The 14,286-nt window shown below is 45.5% G+C and overlaps 1 protein-coding gene across 1 annotated transcript in view; it reads left to right on the forward strand.

Annotated features, from left to right (window-relative positions):
• The window catches only part of LOC147717648 (E3 ubiquitin-protein ligase TRIM39-like), a 356,587-nt gene that overhangs the window by 100,484 nt on the left and 241,817 nt on the right, over positions 1 to 14,286 (forward strand). Inside the window, exon 5 of the mRNA XM_086920543.1 lies at positions 11,718 to 11,809. Within this exon, the coding sequence (XP_086776669.1) occupies positions 11,718 to 11,809 (92 nt within the window). The remainder of the gene's footprint in view (positions 1 to 11,717; positions 11,810 to 14,286) is intronic.

Here is a 14,286-nt window from a genome sequence, read left to right on the forward strand (position 1 = left end):
CGAGGTAACACCTCTCATCAGCCCGGCTAGCTTGACTCCAGTGGTGTGGAGTGCCTGGGACCCACGTCTGGGCATCCCCAGTACACTTATAGCGAGTTTGCAAAAACAACAGGTGATGGACCGAAGGAGGATCAATGTCACACATTCAACCCAGTCAAAAGATCTGGGTCCTAATCCATCGTTTTTTTGCACTCCACACCACCCTGGGTTAGACAATGGCGAAATGCAAATCAGCTCTGACCCTGTGCCCCATGGGAACAGTCCAGTCCGAACTACAAAAGCCATGTCCTTCCCAGAACGGAATCAAGCATCCGAGGACCGGACCGGTTTCGAGGTAACACCTCTCATCAGCCCGGCAAGCTTGACTCCAGTGGTGTGGAGTGCCTGGGACCCACGTCTGGGCATCCCCAGTACACTTATAGCGAGTTTGCAAAAACAACAGGTGATGGACCGAATGAGGATCAATGTCACACATTCAACCCAGTCAAAAGATCTGGGTCCTAATCCATCGTTTTTTTGCACTCCACACCACCCTGGGTTAGACAATGGCAAAATGCAAATCAGCTCTGACCCTGTGCCCCATGGGAACAGTCCAGTCCGAACTACAAAAGCCATGTCCTTCCCAGAACGGAATCAAGCATCCGAGGACCGGACCGGTTTCGAGGTAACACCTCTCATCAGCCCGGCTAGCTTGACTCCAGTGGTGTGGAGTGCCTGGGACCCATGTCTGGGCATCCCCAGTACACTTATAGCGAGTTTGCAAAAACAACAGGTGATGGACCGAATGAGGATCAATGTCACACATTCAACCCAGTCAAAAGATCTGGGTCCTAATCCATCGTTTTTTTGCACTCCACACCACCCTGGGTTAGACAATGGCGAAATGCAAATCAGCTCTGACCCTGTGCCCCATGGGAACAGTCCAGTCCGAACTACAAAAGCCATGTCCTTCCCAGAACGGAATCAAGCATCCGAGGACCGGACCGGTTTCGAGGTAACACCTCTCATCAGCCCGGCTAGCTTGACTCCAGTGGTGTGGAGTGCCTGGGACCCACGTCTGGGCATCCCCAGTACACTTTTGACTGGGTTGAATGTGTGACATTGATCCTCATTCGGTCCATCACCTGTTGTTTTTGCAAACTCGCTATAAGTGTACTGGGGATGCCCAGACGTGGGTCCCAGGCACTCCACACCACTGGAGTCAAGCTAGCCGGGCTGATGAGAGGTGTTACCTCGAAACCGGTCCGGTCCTCGGATGCTTGATTCCGTTCTGGGAAGGACATGACTTTTGTAGTTCGGACTGGACTGTTCCCATGGGGCACAGGGTCAGAGCTGATTTGCATATCGCCATTGTCTAACCCAGGGTGGTGTGGAGTGCAAAAAAACGATGGATTAGGACCCAGATCTTTTGACTGGGTTGAATGTGTGACATTGATCCTCATTCGGTCCATCACCTGTTGTTTTTGCAAACTCGCTATAAGTGTACTGGGGATGCCCAGACGTGGGTCCCAGGCACTCCACACCACTGGAGTCAAGCTAGCCGGGCTGATGAGAGGTGTTACCTCGAAACCGGTCCGGTCCTCGGATGCTTGATTCCGTTCTGGGAAGGACATGGCTTTTGTAGTTCGGACTGGACTGTTCCCATGGGGCACAGGGTCAGAGCTGATTTGCATATCGCCATTGTCTAACCCAGGGTGGTGTGGAGTGCAAAAAAACGATGGATTAGGACCCAGATCTTTTGACTGGGTTGAATGTGTGACATTGATCCTCATTCGGTCCATCACCTGTTGTTTTTGCAAACTCGCTATAAGTGTACTGGGGATGCCCAGACGTGGGTCCCAGGCACTCGACACCACTGGAGTCAAGCTAGCCGGGCTGATGAGAGGTGTTACCTCGAAACCGGTCCGGTCCTCGGATGCTTGATTCCGTTCTGGGAAGGACATGGCTTTTGTAGTTCGGACTGGACTGTTCCCATGGGGCACAGGGTCAGAGCTGATTTGCATATCGCCATTGTCTAACCCAGGGTGGTGTGGAGTGCAAAAAAACGATGGATTAGGACCCAGATCTTTTGACTGGGTTGAATGTGTGACATTGATCCTCATTCGGTCCATCACCTGTTGTTTTTGCAAACTCGCTATAAGTGTACTGGGGATGCCCAGACGTGGGTCCCAGGCACTCCACACCACTGGAGTCAAGCTAGCCGGGCTGATGAGAGGTGTTACCTCGAAACCGGTCCGGTCCTCGGATGCTTGATTCCGTTCTGGGAAGGACATGGCTTTTGTAGTTCGGACTGGACTGTTCCCATGGGGCACAGGGTCAGAGCTGATTTGCATATCGCCATTGTCTAACCCAGGGTGGTGTGGAGTGCAAAAAAACGATGGATTAGGACCCAGATCTTTTGACTGGGTTGAATGTGTGACATTGATCCTCATTCGGTCCATCACCTGTTGTTTTTGCAAACTCGCTACTAGTGGGCCTGCAGCACTGCTTGTGCACACCCACATGAGTAGCCCTGAAAAGGTATCTCAGACCTGCCACTGCAGTGTCTGTGTGCAGTTTATTAACTGCCATATCGACTTGGCAAGTGCACCCACTTGCCAGGCCCTAACCTTCTCTTTTCTTACATATAAGGCACCCCTATTGTAGGCACAAGATACCCCCCTGGGCAGGGTGCAGTGTATGTGAAAGGTAGGACATGTACTGGTGTGTGTGACAAGTCCTGATAGTGAAATACTGCCAATTTCGTTTTTCACTATTGAAAGGCTATCTGCCCCATAGGATAGAATGGGAAATACTTTGTAACATCTTACAATTATAACTTCCCATTGGGACAAGATGAAGAAATAAAGTTCAGGCTCCATGAACTCAGAATTTAATGACACATATTTTAGTAAAGATATTTTTTTAATTGTGTGTTTGAAAATGCCACTTTTGGAAAGTAGGCATTTTCCTGTTTAACCATTCTGTATGCCTCTGCCTGTTTGTGTATTGACTGTCTGGTTTTGGAGTGACAGGTGCTGAGGATGTGCATTCACTGTAGACAGCCACTGGGGGGGTTGAGGCGTGCCTGGCCCTTCCTGGATAACTCAGAGCTGGGCTGAATAGACCTTGGCTGAATTTAGAGTAGTGGAATGAGAGTTCCACCCACCTGAATAGGGTCTTTCTCGCTTGCACAATGCTGTCTCCACCCTGTTTGGTCATACTGCACCAGTGAAGACAGAACTGGTTTGGACTGGGCTGAGAGACCTTGCACAAAGAGAACAAAGACATTTTGGGGTATAAGTATTACGCATGACACCCCAGAATTTTAGATTACTTCTGAACTCAGGAGGAACCTTTGCCAAGGAGAAGAGCTGTGAGGAGGAGTACTGCCCCTTTGCTTTGTGCTGTGTGAGGTTGACCTGCAGGTGCTGTTTCTGCCATGGAAAGGACAAAGACTGGAACTTTGCTTTGAACCTGCTTGAGGAAGATCTCCAAGGGCCTGTGTGTCCTGGCCTTCTGTTCTGAAGTCTCAGGGATCCAGTGCCCCTGAACTCTGTTGCTAAGAGTTCTGACCTGCCAGGAGATGCCTGTCCAGTTCTGGGCCTCTGGAGGTTGTTCCTGCCATTTGGAAGCTGGAAGAAAAGAAGAACTGAAGAAATCGATGCATCTCTTTTCTTGCAGCTGTTTCAATTCAATTCAATTCAATTCTTTATTATGTTTTGGAACTCCGAGGAGATCCACATAAAAACCATACACAATACAAGACCCATTCGATGCAAAAAAGACATCTACAATGTTTACAAAAATACAGAGTAATCAGATTCACATACTACAAAAAGCCATCAATAAATAGCTAAAAAACATTAAAAAAAGTTAAAAATATTAAAACAGAAGATTTCATTTGGGGGATTATACAATGCAAGTAAGAAAGAGTTAGCATTTAAAATACCCAATTGCAAACATACGTATCTTAACCACTTACACCGAAATGGGCGCAATACAGGGCATATGAAGAGAACGTGCAAGCGATCCTGGGTGGACAAGTTGCAAAAATTACAAATTGCAGGAGCACCATACCACTTTGCCAATAGATTGTTAAATGGCAACAAATCCTGTCTTAGGAGAAACCAAAATCGCTGAATGCCATGTGGTAGATTCCAGGCGACATAAGGTTGCATAGCTTTCCTAACATACGAGTCAGTAAGATGGTTAGCTCCCTTCTTAGAATAAATAGCCTCCTTGTCCATTTTAAAGCTAAGATCCCAAGATGCCTCTTTCAAAAGTGATTTTAACTGTGCAGCGGAAACAATAAAAAGAGTGCTCTCTTCCAATTGGAGAAGGACGGCTGCCTTTCTGAAATTCTTAACAATTTGCGAGTACTCCTTTAAGCTGCCTAACAGTTCAACCTTCATAAGATTTCTTAATGAACCCATTTCTCCTCTAGCCAAACTGGCAACCCACTGTACTACAGCTGCTAGGCACTGCACCCAGCTACTGCGAAGGCCATATTCAAGTCTGCAGGCAGCCGCTGAGCAAGCGGTGTTAAGAGAGGATATAGATCTTAACAACTTCCCTTCTACAGAATGTAAAAAATCCCATTGCCTTAAATCAACCAATTCCATTCCATACAAAAGGGAAGATGGGATTTTTGCCCTAAAGACTTCCAGTAGACAATCAAAATGTCTTCTCCCCGTGGCTGAATATAATGCGCTCAAGCCTTTTCCCTGAGACAAAGCTTTGCGGGTGTTGTTATCGGTGTGGGGCTTGTCACTCAAATCATTGGAAATGATTTTTCCTAAAAAGACATAAGTCTTTACCACCTCCAATTTATGGTCACCAACTGTCCAAACAAAGTTCTTATACTTTAACTTTTTTCTCCCTGCGATACACATAATTTTGCTTTTTGTTGCATTTATCCTCAAGTAATGGGCTTCGGCAAAAAGATGTAATGCACGAAGACGATTGGCCAACCCTTTAGGTGTTAGATCCAGTATTATAATATCATCTGCATATAACAAGCAGGAAATAGGGGTTCCCCCTACAACCGGGGCTATACCGTCACTTGAGGAGAGAGATGCAGGAAGATCCGCAATATACAGGGAAAAGAGCAGTGGAGCAAGAAGACAACCCTGTTTTAATCCATTAATTGACGGAATGACACGTGGTAACCCCCTTTCTCCACCTTGCAGGACATGACACCATGTATCAGTATGTAAAACCTGCACCAGATCTAGCAAGTGAGGAGGCATGCTCATGGCAGATAGCTTTCTCCACAGCAGGGGGCGATCCACTTTATCGAATGCTGTGGAGAAGTCTATAAATGCCGCATACACATATCCCCCACGAACCCTTACATATTTATCAGAAATGATCTGAAGTGCGGTAAGGTTATCTAGGGTGCCGTGCCCTTTGCGGAAACCAGTCTGTTCTAGGGGTAAAATGTGGTTCGCATCAACCCAATCATTAATTAAGGATAACAAACATTTGGTGAAAACTTTTCCAATTGCGTCAAGGAGGGCTATTTGACGATAGTTCTTCGGTATATCCCTATCGCCCTTCTTGAACAGTGGCACCAGTATGCTCCCTTTCCAAGAGGAAGGGACAATTTTCTTAATGAAGCAAAATCTGAAAACAGGAAACAGTATTTTGCTCCATAAAACTGGTTCCTGTTTCAAGACAGATATTGGGAGTTCATCTGGCCCCATGGCTCCTGAAGTGCGCATGTCCGTAATCGCCTGTTCAATAGTTCTTTCTGAAGGGGGCTCTATCGGGGAATCAAGCTCAATACTAAGGCCCCTAAGCTCCACCAACTGCCCGTTCATAGCGTATAAAGTGGAGATATAATTGACCCATAACGATTCAGGAATAGGAATTGGGAGGGGACCAACTCTTGCACCACAACCCTCCCCAATAAGAGACCAAAACTGTCTAACTTTGCCATGAACCACTGCCTCCCGTAGACTTATCCATAGGGAATCTTCTTTTTCTTTTTTTATCTTTTTCTTAATCCTACTTCTCCTTCTTTTTAAACAATCAATTTTGTGAAGTCTTTCAGTTGATCTGCACAAGTATTGCTCCTGCACTAGCTTATTTATTTCCTTATTGAGGAGAATAATCGATCTTGGGAGGAATATCTTTTTTGGCGCCAAATTTGATTTTTTAACATCCAAAATGATCTTCTTCATAAGATCCTCAAAATGGATTAATTCAGACCCTTTCCAGTTATTTAACTCTAATATAGTTTTATCAAGGATACGCCCCAGGCTCTTTATGGCTTTAAAGTCGCAGAAACATCTTCCAGACTTCTTATGAAAATTGACCGCATCACCATTGAGTGACCAAGGGTCAGATTTAGGAGGGTGTATTGAAAGGGTTAAAGTTATCAACATATGATCACTAAATGTATTCTCTGAGACCACCAAATCTCTCAATAAAGAGAAGGAGCGGTGGTCTGTGATTACATAATCCAAAATGGACTCACTTGTGCTGGATTTATGGGTATATTTTGCTGGGACATCAGAAGGGAGCCTACCATTCACTATTAGCCCCTCCATAAGAAACAATTCTTCCAGCAACATTTTCCCTCTTTTATTGGTTTTGATTTTATCGGGGAAGAGGGCTTGAGGAATCAACAGAGCTTCCTCTTTGGGCTTATTTCTAAAAAGCTCTAAGCTATAATTAGAAACTCTGCAATTGAAATCCCCCACTAACAACACCTGGGGAGTAAGTATTGTCTCCTTAATCTTTTTAATAAAAATAAAAACCTGCTTTAATACACTATTGTAACATTCATCAGGGGGGATATAAGCATTTATTATAACCAGTGGGTTTTTATTTTCCCCACTACCAAAGCTACTAAGAGTGATCACCTGAAAAAGGTTACTCTGATCCACATAATGGGAGTAGTTCCACTTTATTCTATTAGAAAGAAGGCACGCAATTTCTCCTTTTGCATGCCCTCTCTTCGAAGGGGAGGCTGCGACCTCAAGAACAAAATAGTCCCTCCCCACGCCCATTCTATCTATATACCAGGTCTCTTGGATACAGATCACACCGGGCTTCAACGAGAGAAGATACTATAGTTTTTCAGGGCTATTGTTGATCCCCGCGGCATTCCAGAAAATAATTTTTAAGCTATTGCTAAAGGTGGGCAAATAGCTTTGGGTTATCTTTTGATTTACTTAACAAAGCCCCAGGAAGCCAATTCCATTGTTGGTTACCTCTCTTGGAATGCTGTAAGTTTTTTGCGGGGCAGGAATTACATGGGACACTAGCCGTTTAGTTTTTAATACACATATCTTTAAGGCCTCGAAGAAGGGAGGGTGACCTGCTTGACCCAAGCCCCGTTGAATAGGTCTATTTTCATAAAATCTATCTCCACAATTCGCCAAAACAGGTATCACATCAATTCCTCAACTTTGAAAATTTTCAGCTTGATTCAAAATGAGGTTCACTATTAGTTTGGAATAGAACGTTACCCTAATGTGTGATGTATTATCAGTTCTTGACATAGAAACCAAATCAATATCATTTGATTGAATTAATTTTAGTCTCTCTATATCTCTAAAACATTTAAGTAACAATGTTCTATTTAATGCCAAATCTTGGTCAAACAACGGAAGAAAGTCTAGGATCAGTGTATCTACAGAATCTTCCGTAATTTTTCTAGGAGGTTCTTGCGAACAGGCTGTACCTTCAACCAGGGAATGAAAAATAGGAGCAGCGGGATTGAGGACAACTGAGACGGAAGGGACTGACTTTGTCACTTCTATTTTAGGAAAGAGAATCATAGATCTCCCCACTTCAGGGGGAGGTCCTCCTGTAGACTAAATAGAACAATATGGAGAATTTTATTGCAATCTGCAAAGGGTACTTGGATATCGGGGATACAAGTATTTGAATCCTGCTTCGAGAACCCATTAACTGGCTCTTCCGTAATAGGCTGATCATTTGGTTGATCTTGAGAATCCTCAAATATTATTTGTCTCAGCCTTTTTTTCCTATGTCTGCGAATTGGTTTTCTCTTTTTTCCTCTACACCTTTTGTGCTTTCCTATTATTTCTTTTTCCTCTGTCCCCTTGGATTCTGGCATGAAAATTGGGAAGAGCGCTTTATCAAGTTTACAATCTGCAGAGACCCCAACTTCTTCAACAATTTCAAGATCAGAATCCCTTATACAATTATAAGCAGAAGATTTAGGGACTGGAGAAAGCTCGCTTCTGGCTGGGACCCCCGGAATAATTTGATCAGGATTATACGGCGTGAACACAGGCTTATTTCCGGAAGGAGAAGCACCAGGGGACACCGGTTCCTGCGAACCCACTCTAGGATCTAGTTCCAATGTCTTCTCTGGAAATCTAAGTAATAAAGCCATTAATATCTGAGTGACAGGTTCCAGAACACAGTCAGAGCTCCCCACAAATTTACTCAATAACAGTAATATCGAAGATAACAAATGTTCCAAAGCAATCAATGACTCTGAAATAGGCTTTTCATGTCTATCCAAGCCTAGTGGTATAATTGGATCGATACCTGATATGTTGAGCACAGGGCTTTTTGAAAGGTTAGACTGCATAGATGAATCTTGAGATTTAAGGGAGGGGGTGCTACTATAAAGCTGCAAGCCAGAGGGAGTAGCACCAATCGGGGTCTTAGTGGCTTCAAATAATTTCAATGAACCATCTGCTAAGTAACGACCACACAACTCCAGGTCAATATCTAACCCTTGAGAGTCACCATTACATATCTCCTTTGCCTGGGAACTTCCTACTAAATCATTGGTCAAACACATTTCAAGCTTTGGGAGGACATTATTTTGATGCAAATTCTCTATTCTAGAAGCGAGCAAATTAACACTACCGGAGCCTTCTACGGGGTTTGGATTAAGCCCCTCACAGGACTGTAAGGCAGGAATCGATTTTTCTACCAAAACAGGCCCCTTCTTTACAAACGCAGGTTCTACGCCAAGTGAGGGAGCTACCCCTATGTTCTTATTTATAGCAATTTCTTCAGGGTCAGCCTACTTCGCCAAATCCTTATTCATTGTCTTTTCCCATAACTGGAATAGCTGGCATTGACCCTTTACTTGGAGATTTTTTGAATCCGGGTTTCGCAGGGGGTTGGATCTTGTCTTAGCACAAGACCTTCCCCCCAAGAGTCTCCCAGAACGTAACTTTTTAGCAGTCATCTTTAGACTTATATCCAAGAAGAGAAAAGCGAAGGCAGAGCGCAATTCCAATGAGAGAAACAATAATTAGCAGCTTAAAATATATAAAATAAGGCAATTGAAGAATGTGAGTCGGAGTTCCTGTATTTAGTCAACAAGTCAATGTCTATGTATGCATGAATGGTTAATAAAAATCTATCAAGTAAAACAAGAAGAAAACGAAAAAAATAAAAAATATAAATATGTGGGCCCAGCCCAGCCTACTTCAGCCACTGAGGGCCACAGAGGGCCCGCCCTTTGCCCGGGCTTCACCCCGGGCGCTCCCGCGACGCGGGGGTGACGCCTTTTTCTAGCGCCGCCTGGCACGCTCTGTGGCCGTGATTCCCGCCGCTAGGGCAGGCGGGAGATGTAGTTCAGGATCAAATGCCCCCCTCTGCTCTGCAGCCACGGAGTGATAAATGCGGCGGCGGGAGGGGAACAGGACAGACCCAGCAACGGCAAGTTCAGCAGTCCGCAGCGTGTGCTGCAAGTAAATGTCCCGAGGGTTTGAGCAGCGTCACCCGCTCCACCGGGGTGACGCCTTTTTCTAGCGCCGCCTGGCGCGCTCTGTGACCGTGATTCCCGCCGCTATGGCAGGCGGGAGATGTAGTTCAGGATCAAATACCCCCCTCCGCTCTGCAGCCACGGAGTGATAAATGCGGCGGCGGGAGGGGAACAGGACAGACCCAGCAACGGCAAGTTCAGCAGCCCGCAGCGTGTGCTGCAAGTAAATGTCCCGAGGGTTTGAGCAGCGTCACCCGCTCCACCGGGGTGACGCCTTTTTCTAGCGCCGCCTGGCGCGCTCTGTGGCCGTGATTCTCACCGCTAGGGCAGGCGGGAGATGTAGTTCAGGATCAAATGCCCCCCTCCGCTCTGGGCCACGGAGTGATAAATGCGGCGGCGGGAGGGGAACAGGACAGATCCAGCAACGGCAAGTTCAGCAGCCCGCAGCGTGTGCTGCAAGTAAATGTCCCGAGCGTTTGCAGCTGTTTATCCTACGCAAAACCGCTGTGCAAGAAGAATCTCCGAGCATAATCGCGCTGCTGCCAAAACCGATGCAGCACCTGTCGTGACTGCAAGAATCAACGCATTGAGGGATTGCGGCTGAAGAAACCGATGCAGCGACGCTCAACGCATTCCCGAATTTCCACACATCAAACCTGTGCGGCAAGTTTTCCCGACACATCACCCACATACCAGAATTGTCTTGGAGTTGACGCATCACTTCCCCCTACAGACCTGAATTGACTTATCACTTCTCCTGCGTGCAGCAGAACTGTTGCATCGCCTCTTCAAGATCTCAGGAACTGACGCATCACTTTGTTTCTCATCTCTGAGGCTGTTTGGCCTTGTAAATTATGACACATCTACAGATACTTTGTGAGTAATCTGGCATCCATAGTTTTCTTTGGACTCCGTTGGTTGAATCCTTTTTATGTTGATGGATTAAACCCAGATCAGTTGGCTGGGGGTGAGTGCTTGCAATGTTCAACACTCCTTCCATCACCCCCTTAGGTTTTGCTTTGAATCCTTTTTATAGTCAGATTCTTATTATATGTTTGGTGTATTTTTGTCGTTTTGGTTTTATTGAGTTTAGATAAAGATACTTTCTTTTTCTAAACTGGTGTGGTGTCCATTTGTGATGTGATTACAGTATTACTGTTTGTTTTGAGTACAAATACTTTACACATTGTTTTGGGATAAGTGTGTCTGCTCGTGCCAAGCTACCCAGAGGGTGAGCAGGAGTTATCTAAAGTGTGTATCCCCCTTACTGTGACTAGAAGCAAGGTCTCTATTCGGACAAAGGTTCCTACCTTTGCCAACTTGAGGCCCCCATTTCTAACAAATGTTCTTTTCTGAGCCTTCTTCATTCTTATTTTGCTGTGACCCTGTAATTATCATTTTTCTTTTTTTATCTTCATATTTTTTCTTTTATTATATGTTCATGTTTTCTGATTTCTTTCAGGTATTTTCTATTTTATTTCTGTATCTGCTATCTATATGTTTCACTTTTAGTGCATTGTTATTTTATTTAATTGTATAAAATAACAATAAATAATGATATGTAAACAGTAAAAGTATTTAGAGTTGTATAATAGCATAGAGTTGTAAAATAGCATTGGTAGTTCGATTTGCCATAGTGTACAAGTTCTTTCTCCCATTCTCATTTCTTTATTTAACAACATTGATTCCCAATCAAACAGTTCCCCTTGGAAAATGTGTCAGTTTATCTATCAACTCAAGTGCTTGATGATTTACTCTTGAAGGTCTTACACTCCCTTTTTATGTCATACAAGAAATCCCTCTCTGACTCTTTACCATGGGAGGTCTCTCATTTGTATATTATCTAACCATATAGACTCCCTTTCCGTTTGTACCTCAGACATTCATTCTTTATTTCTCTATATCCCTACCTGTTTGCACATTTCTACTTCCTCGATTTTGCCTGACAGAAAATAGGATTTGTTAACTACCTTTACCTTCAGAACAGATTGAAATTTGATAGAATCACCACTTATCTCTTTCCAAGGCATATTGAATTTGAGACCTTTCAAGAGAATAAAGAGACGGGAACCAAGGAAGAGGAGGTTGACTTGAAGATAAAGATTCTTGAATCATTGGGTGAGAAAGTACAGACTTATTTTTATTTTATTAAAAATCTTTTTATTATTCATTTTATAGGTACATTTTGCAACAAGTAGCATAGAATACAGCATGCGATCGTACCACAACCGGGCAAATATGATTGCCACATCAGAGCACAGTACACTTACATTTTCTCCAAGGCAAGCATAGTACAGCTATGGATAATGTTAAAGGTTATGATGACAGTAAGGCTGATGTGCCTGAGCCTAAGTGAAGAATATGGGTTTTGAACCTCAATAAGAAGAAAACTTTTTTGTAACATCAGTGGTTAAAACAAATTTGCACCTTCAATATTATGCTGAATTAACAGTGCAGTACCAACATGTGGAGCTCAATGGTAGGGGTAGATTGCATTATCCATATTACACTGAAGATGCAAGGATTTGTTTGCGTCAGCAAGGGATTGTTACTACCTTTAAGTGTGGGGCGGGGTGGGGTAGGCAGTCGGCAGCACTCTGATTGACACCCTCTCCCCTCAGAGTGCATCCCAGCTGGTCGCTAGAGGGCATTTGCGCAGTCCCTCTGTGTCTTCTCTGTGCTTTCAGCCTGCGTCCAGGGCTCTATTGAAAGCGCCCAGGCGGAAAGTAGTAAGGGGTAAGGCGCCTTCCACAGACAAGTGATCTGGTGCTTGGCAAGAAGGTGAGCTAAATCTATGAACGTGTCACTGCTTTGTTTTTTTTGTAGTTGTTTCTTGTATGAGGCCAAATAGGCACACCTCCCAGGTATGTAGTGTTTGATGCCCATGCAGTGCATCAGGGTAGACGTAATGCCTAACCAGTATTGTGAGAGGGCTGGACATGCCCAGAGCATGTGCAGAAGGTCAGCATTGAGTGCATGACGGTGGGGGCAGTCAGCATCCGTCCGGTTAAAATAACAGTTAGTTTTGCGGGGTTTTCTGTAGGCCCTGTGTAATACATCATATTCAATGATCCTAAACCAGGCATTGTGGGACATTGCCGCGGGATATGCAGGATATTCTGCCGTTCTTTGTTGTTGCAGGGTCTACCGAGCCCAGTGTCCCAGTGCTGCCGCAGTTTGGTTAGTAGTGCTGCGACGTGTGTTAGCAGGAAATCAGCTAACCATCGCTTAGGTGGCATCCTTCTCCCCTCACATGGAGGTATTGAATTGTTAGGTGAATGCCGGGTACCTGATGCATGTCGCCCCAGCGCGCTCCCAGGAATTGTATGGTGAAGTTGTGTAATAGAAATTGCCCCAGGAAGGCCGGCCTCATCTATAAGTTCCTCCATGGAGAGATGCGCACTGTCTCAGTGCAGGCCCAACTCCCACTGGGACGCTACTTCAGTAGTGCGCGGCACACCAAGGAGTGGCAGCGCCAGGGTGTGGAGTGTTATCGGCCTAGTGAGGTTAAGACTCCTACAAAAACCGTGCCATGCCGCCCGTAGCATAAGTGTGTTGGGCAGTGGTATGCTGGACAGTGGGTGGAACAGCTGTAATATGCGAGAGAGATGCCATGGAGGAGATCAGATGCTGTTTTCTCCAGCTGGCGGCCCAACAGTTAGTCACACCCATGCCGCCTTGGTCAGTAGGGAGATGGAGCGTAGAGAGTGCCACCTAATGGCGCGTGGCATGCCCATTAAAGTTGCTGGTGGAGCATTCAAGGGGGTGAAATAAAGGCTTGGTACACTATAGGGGTATGTTTGCAAACATAACAAACATGGCAACATTACCATTTTGATGATGGCTAACCTGTCGGCCACTGATAGTGGCATGGTCTGGCAAAATGCCATTTGCACGGGGAGGTGACTGCCGGCCAAGGTTGCCATCTAGGAGGTCTGCTGTGGCGTGGTAGATTTTTATGCCCAAGTACCAGAATGTGGTAGGCTGCTACAGCATAGGGATTCCGTTGATCTGGGGAGCAGGGTTAGGCGTGTTAACAACAAATGGGAATCGGCATGACTTGGCCCAATTGAACCTGAGACCTGTGCAAATCTGTAGAGCGTATGTGCTATTGTATCTGAAAGAAACATGTTAGTATTAGATTCCTTACCTTAGAATATCCCCAGCGTCAGACTGGATCCGGAAACTATTGCGTAGCAGTACCCTTGCGCGTCGGTAGGCGTCGTTAGCGCCGGGATGACGTCACTAGAGTACTTGGACGCCGCCCTCGCGCGCTGACGTCAGTTCTTCTTTTTTCCGCGCCAGCAAGCGCCGATCCGGAAAAAGTGGTACCCTTAGTCAATTCTTGACTAAACTTTTTCGATCATTTTTGATCCTTTTTCGAAGTCCATCGACTCCGACAGTGCCGGTAGGGATGCCCGGGTTCAAACCCTGTGCCGACTGCAACCGGCTGATGTCGGTTACCGACCCCCATCGCCGGTGCCTTCACTGTCTGGGCCCCGGCCACGACGACAAGTCCTGCGCCGACTGCCGGGCCCTGATGTCAAAAGCTAGACGGGAGCGGTCCTGCAAGCGACACAAGCTCCGGCAGTCGG

This window comes from Lissotriton vulgaris, chromosome 5, assembly GCF_964263255.1.
Source record: "Lissotriton vulgaris chromosome 5, aLisVul1.2, whole genome shotgun sequence".
Classification (NCBI taxonomy): domain Eukaryota; kingdom Metazoa; phylum Chordata; class Amphibia; order Caudata; family Salamandridae; genus Lissotriton; species Lissotriton vulgaris.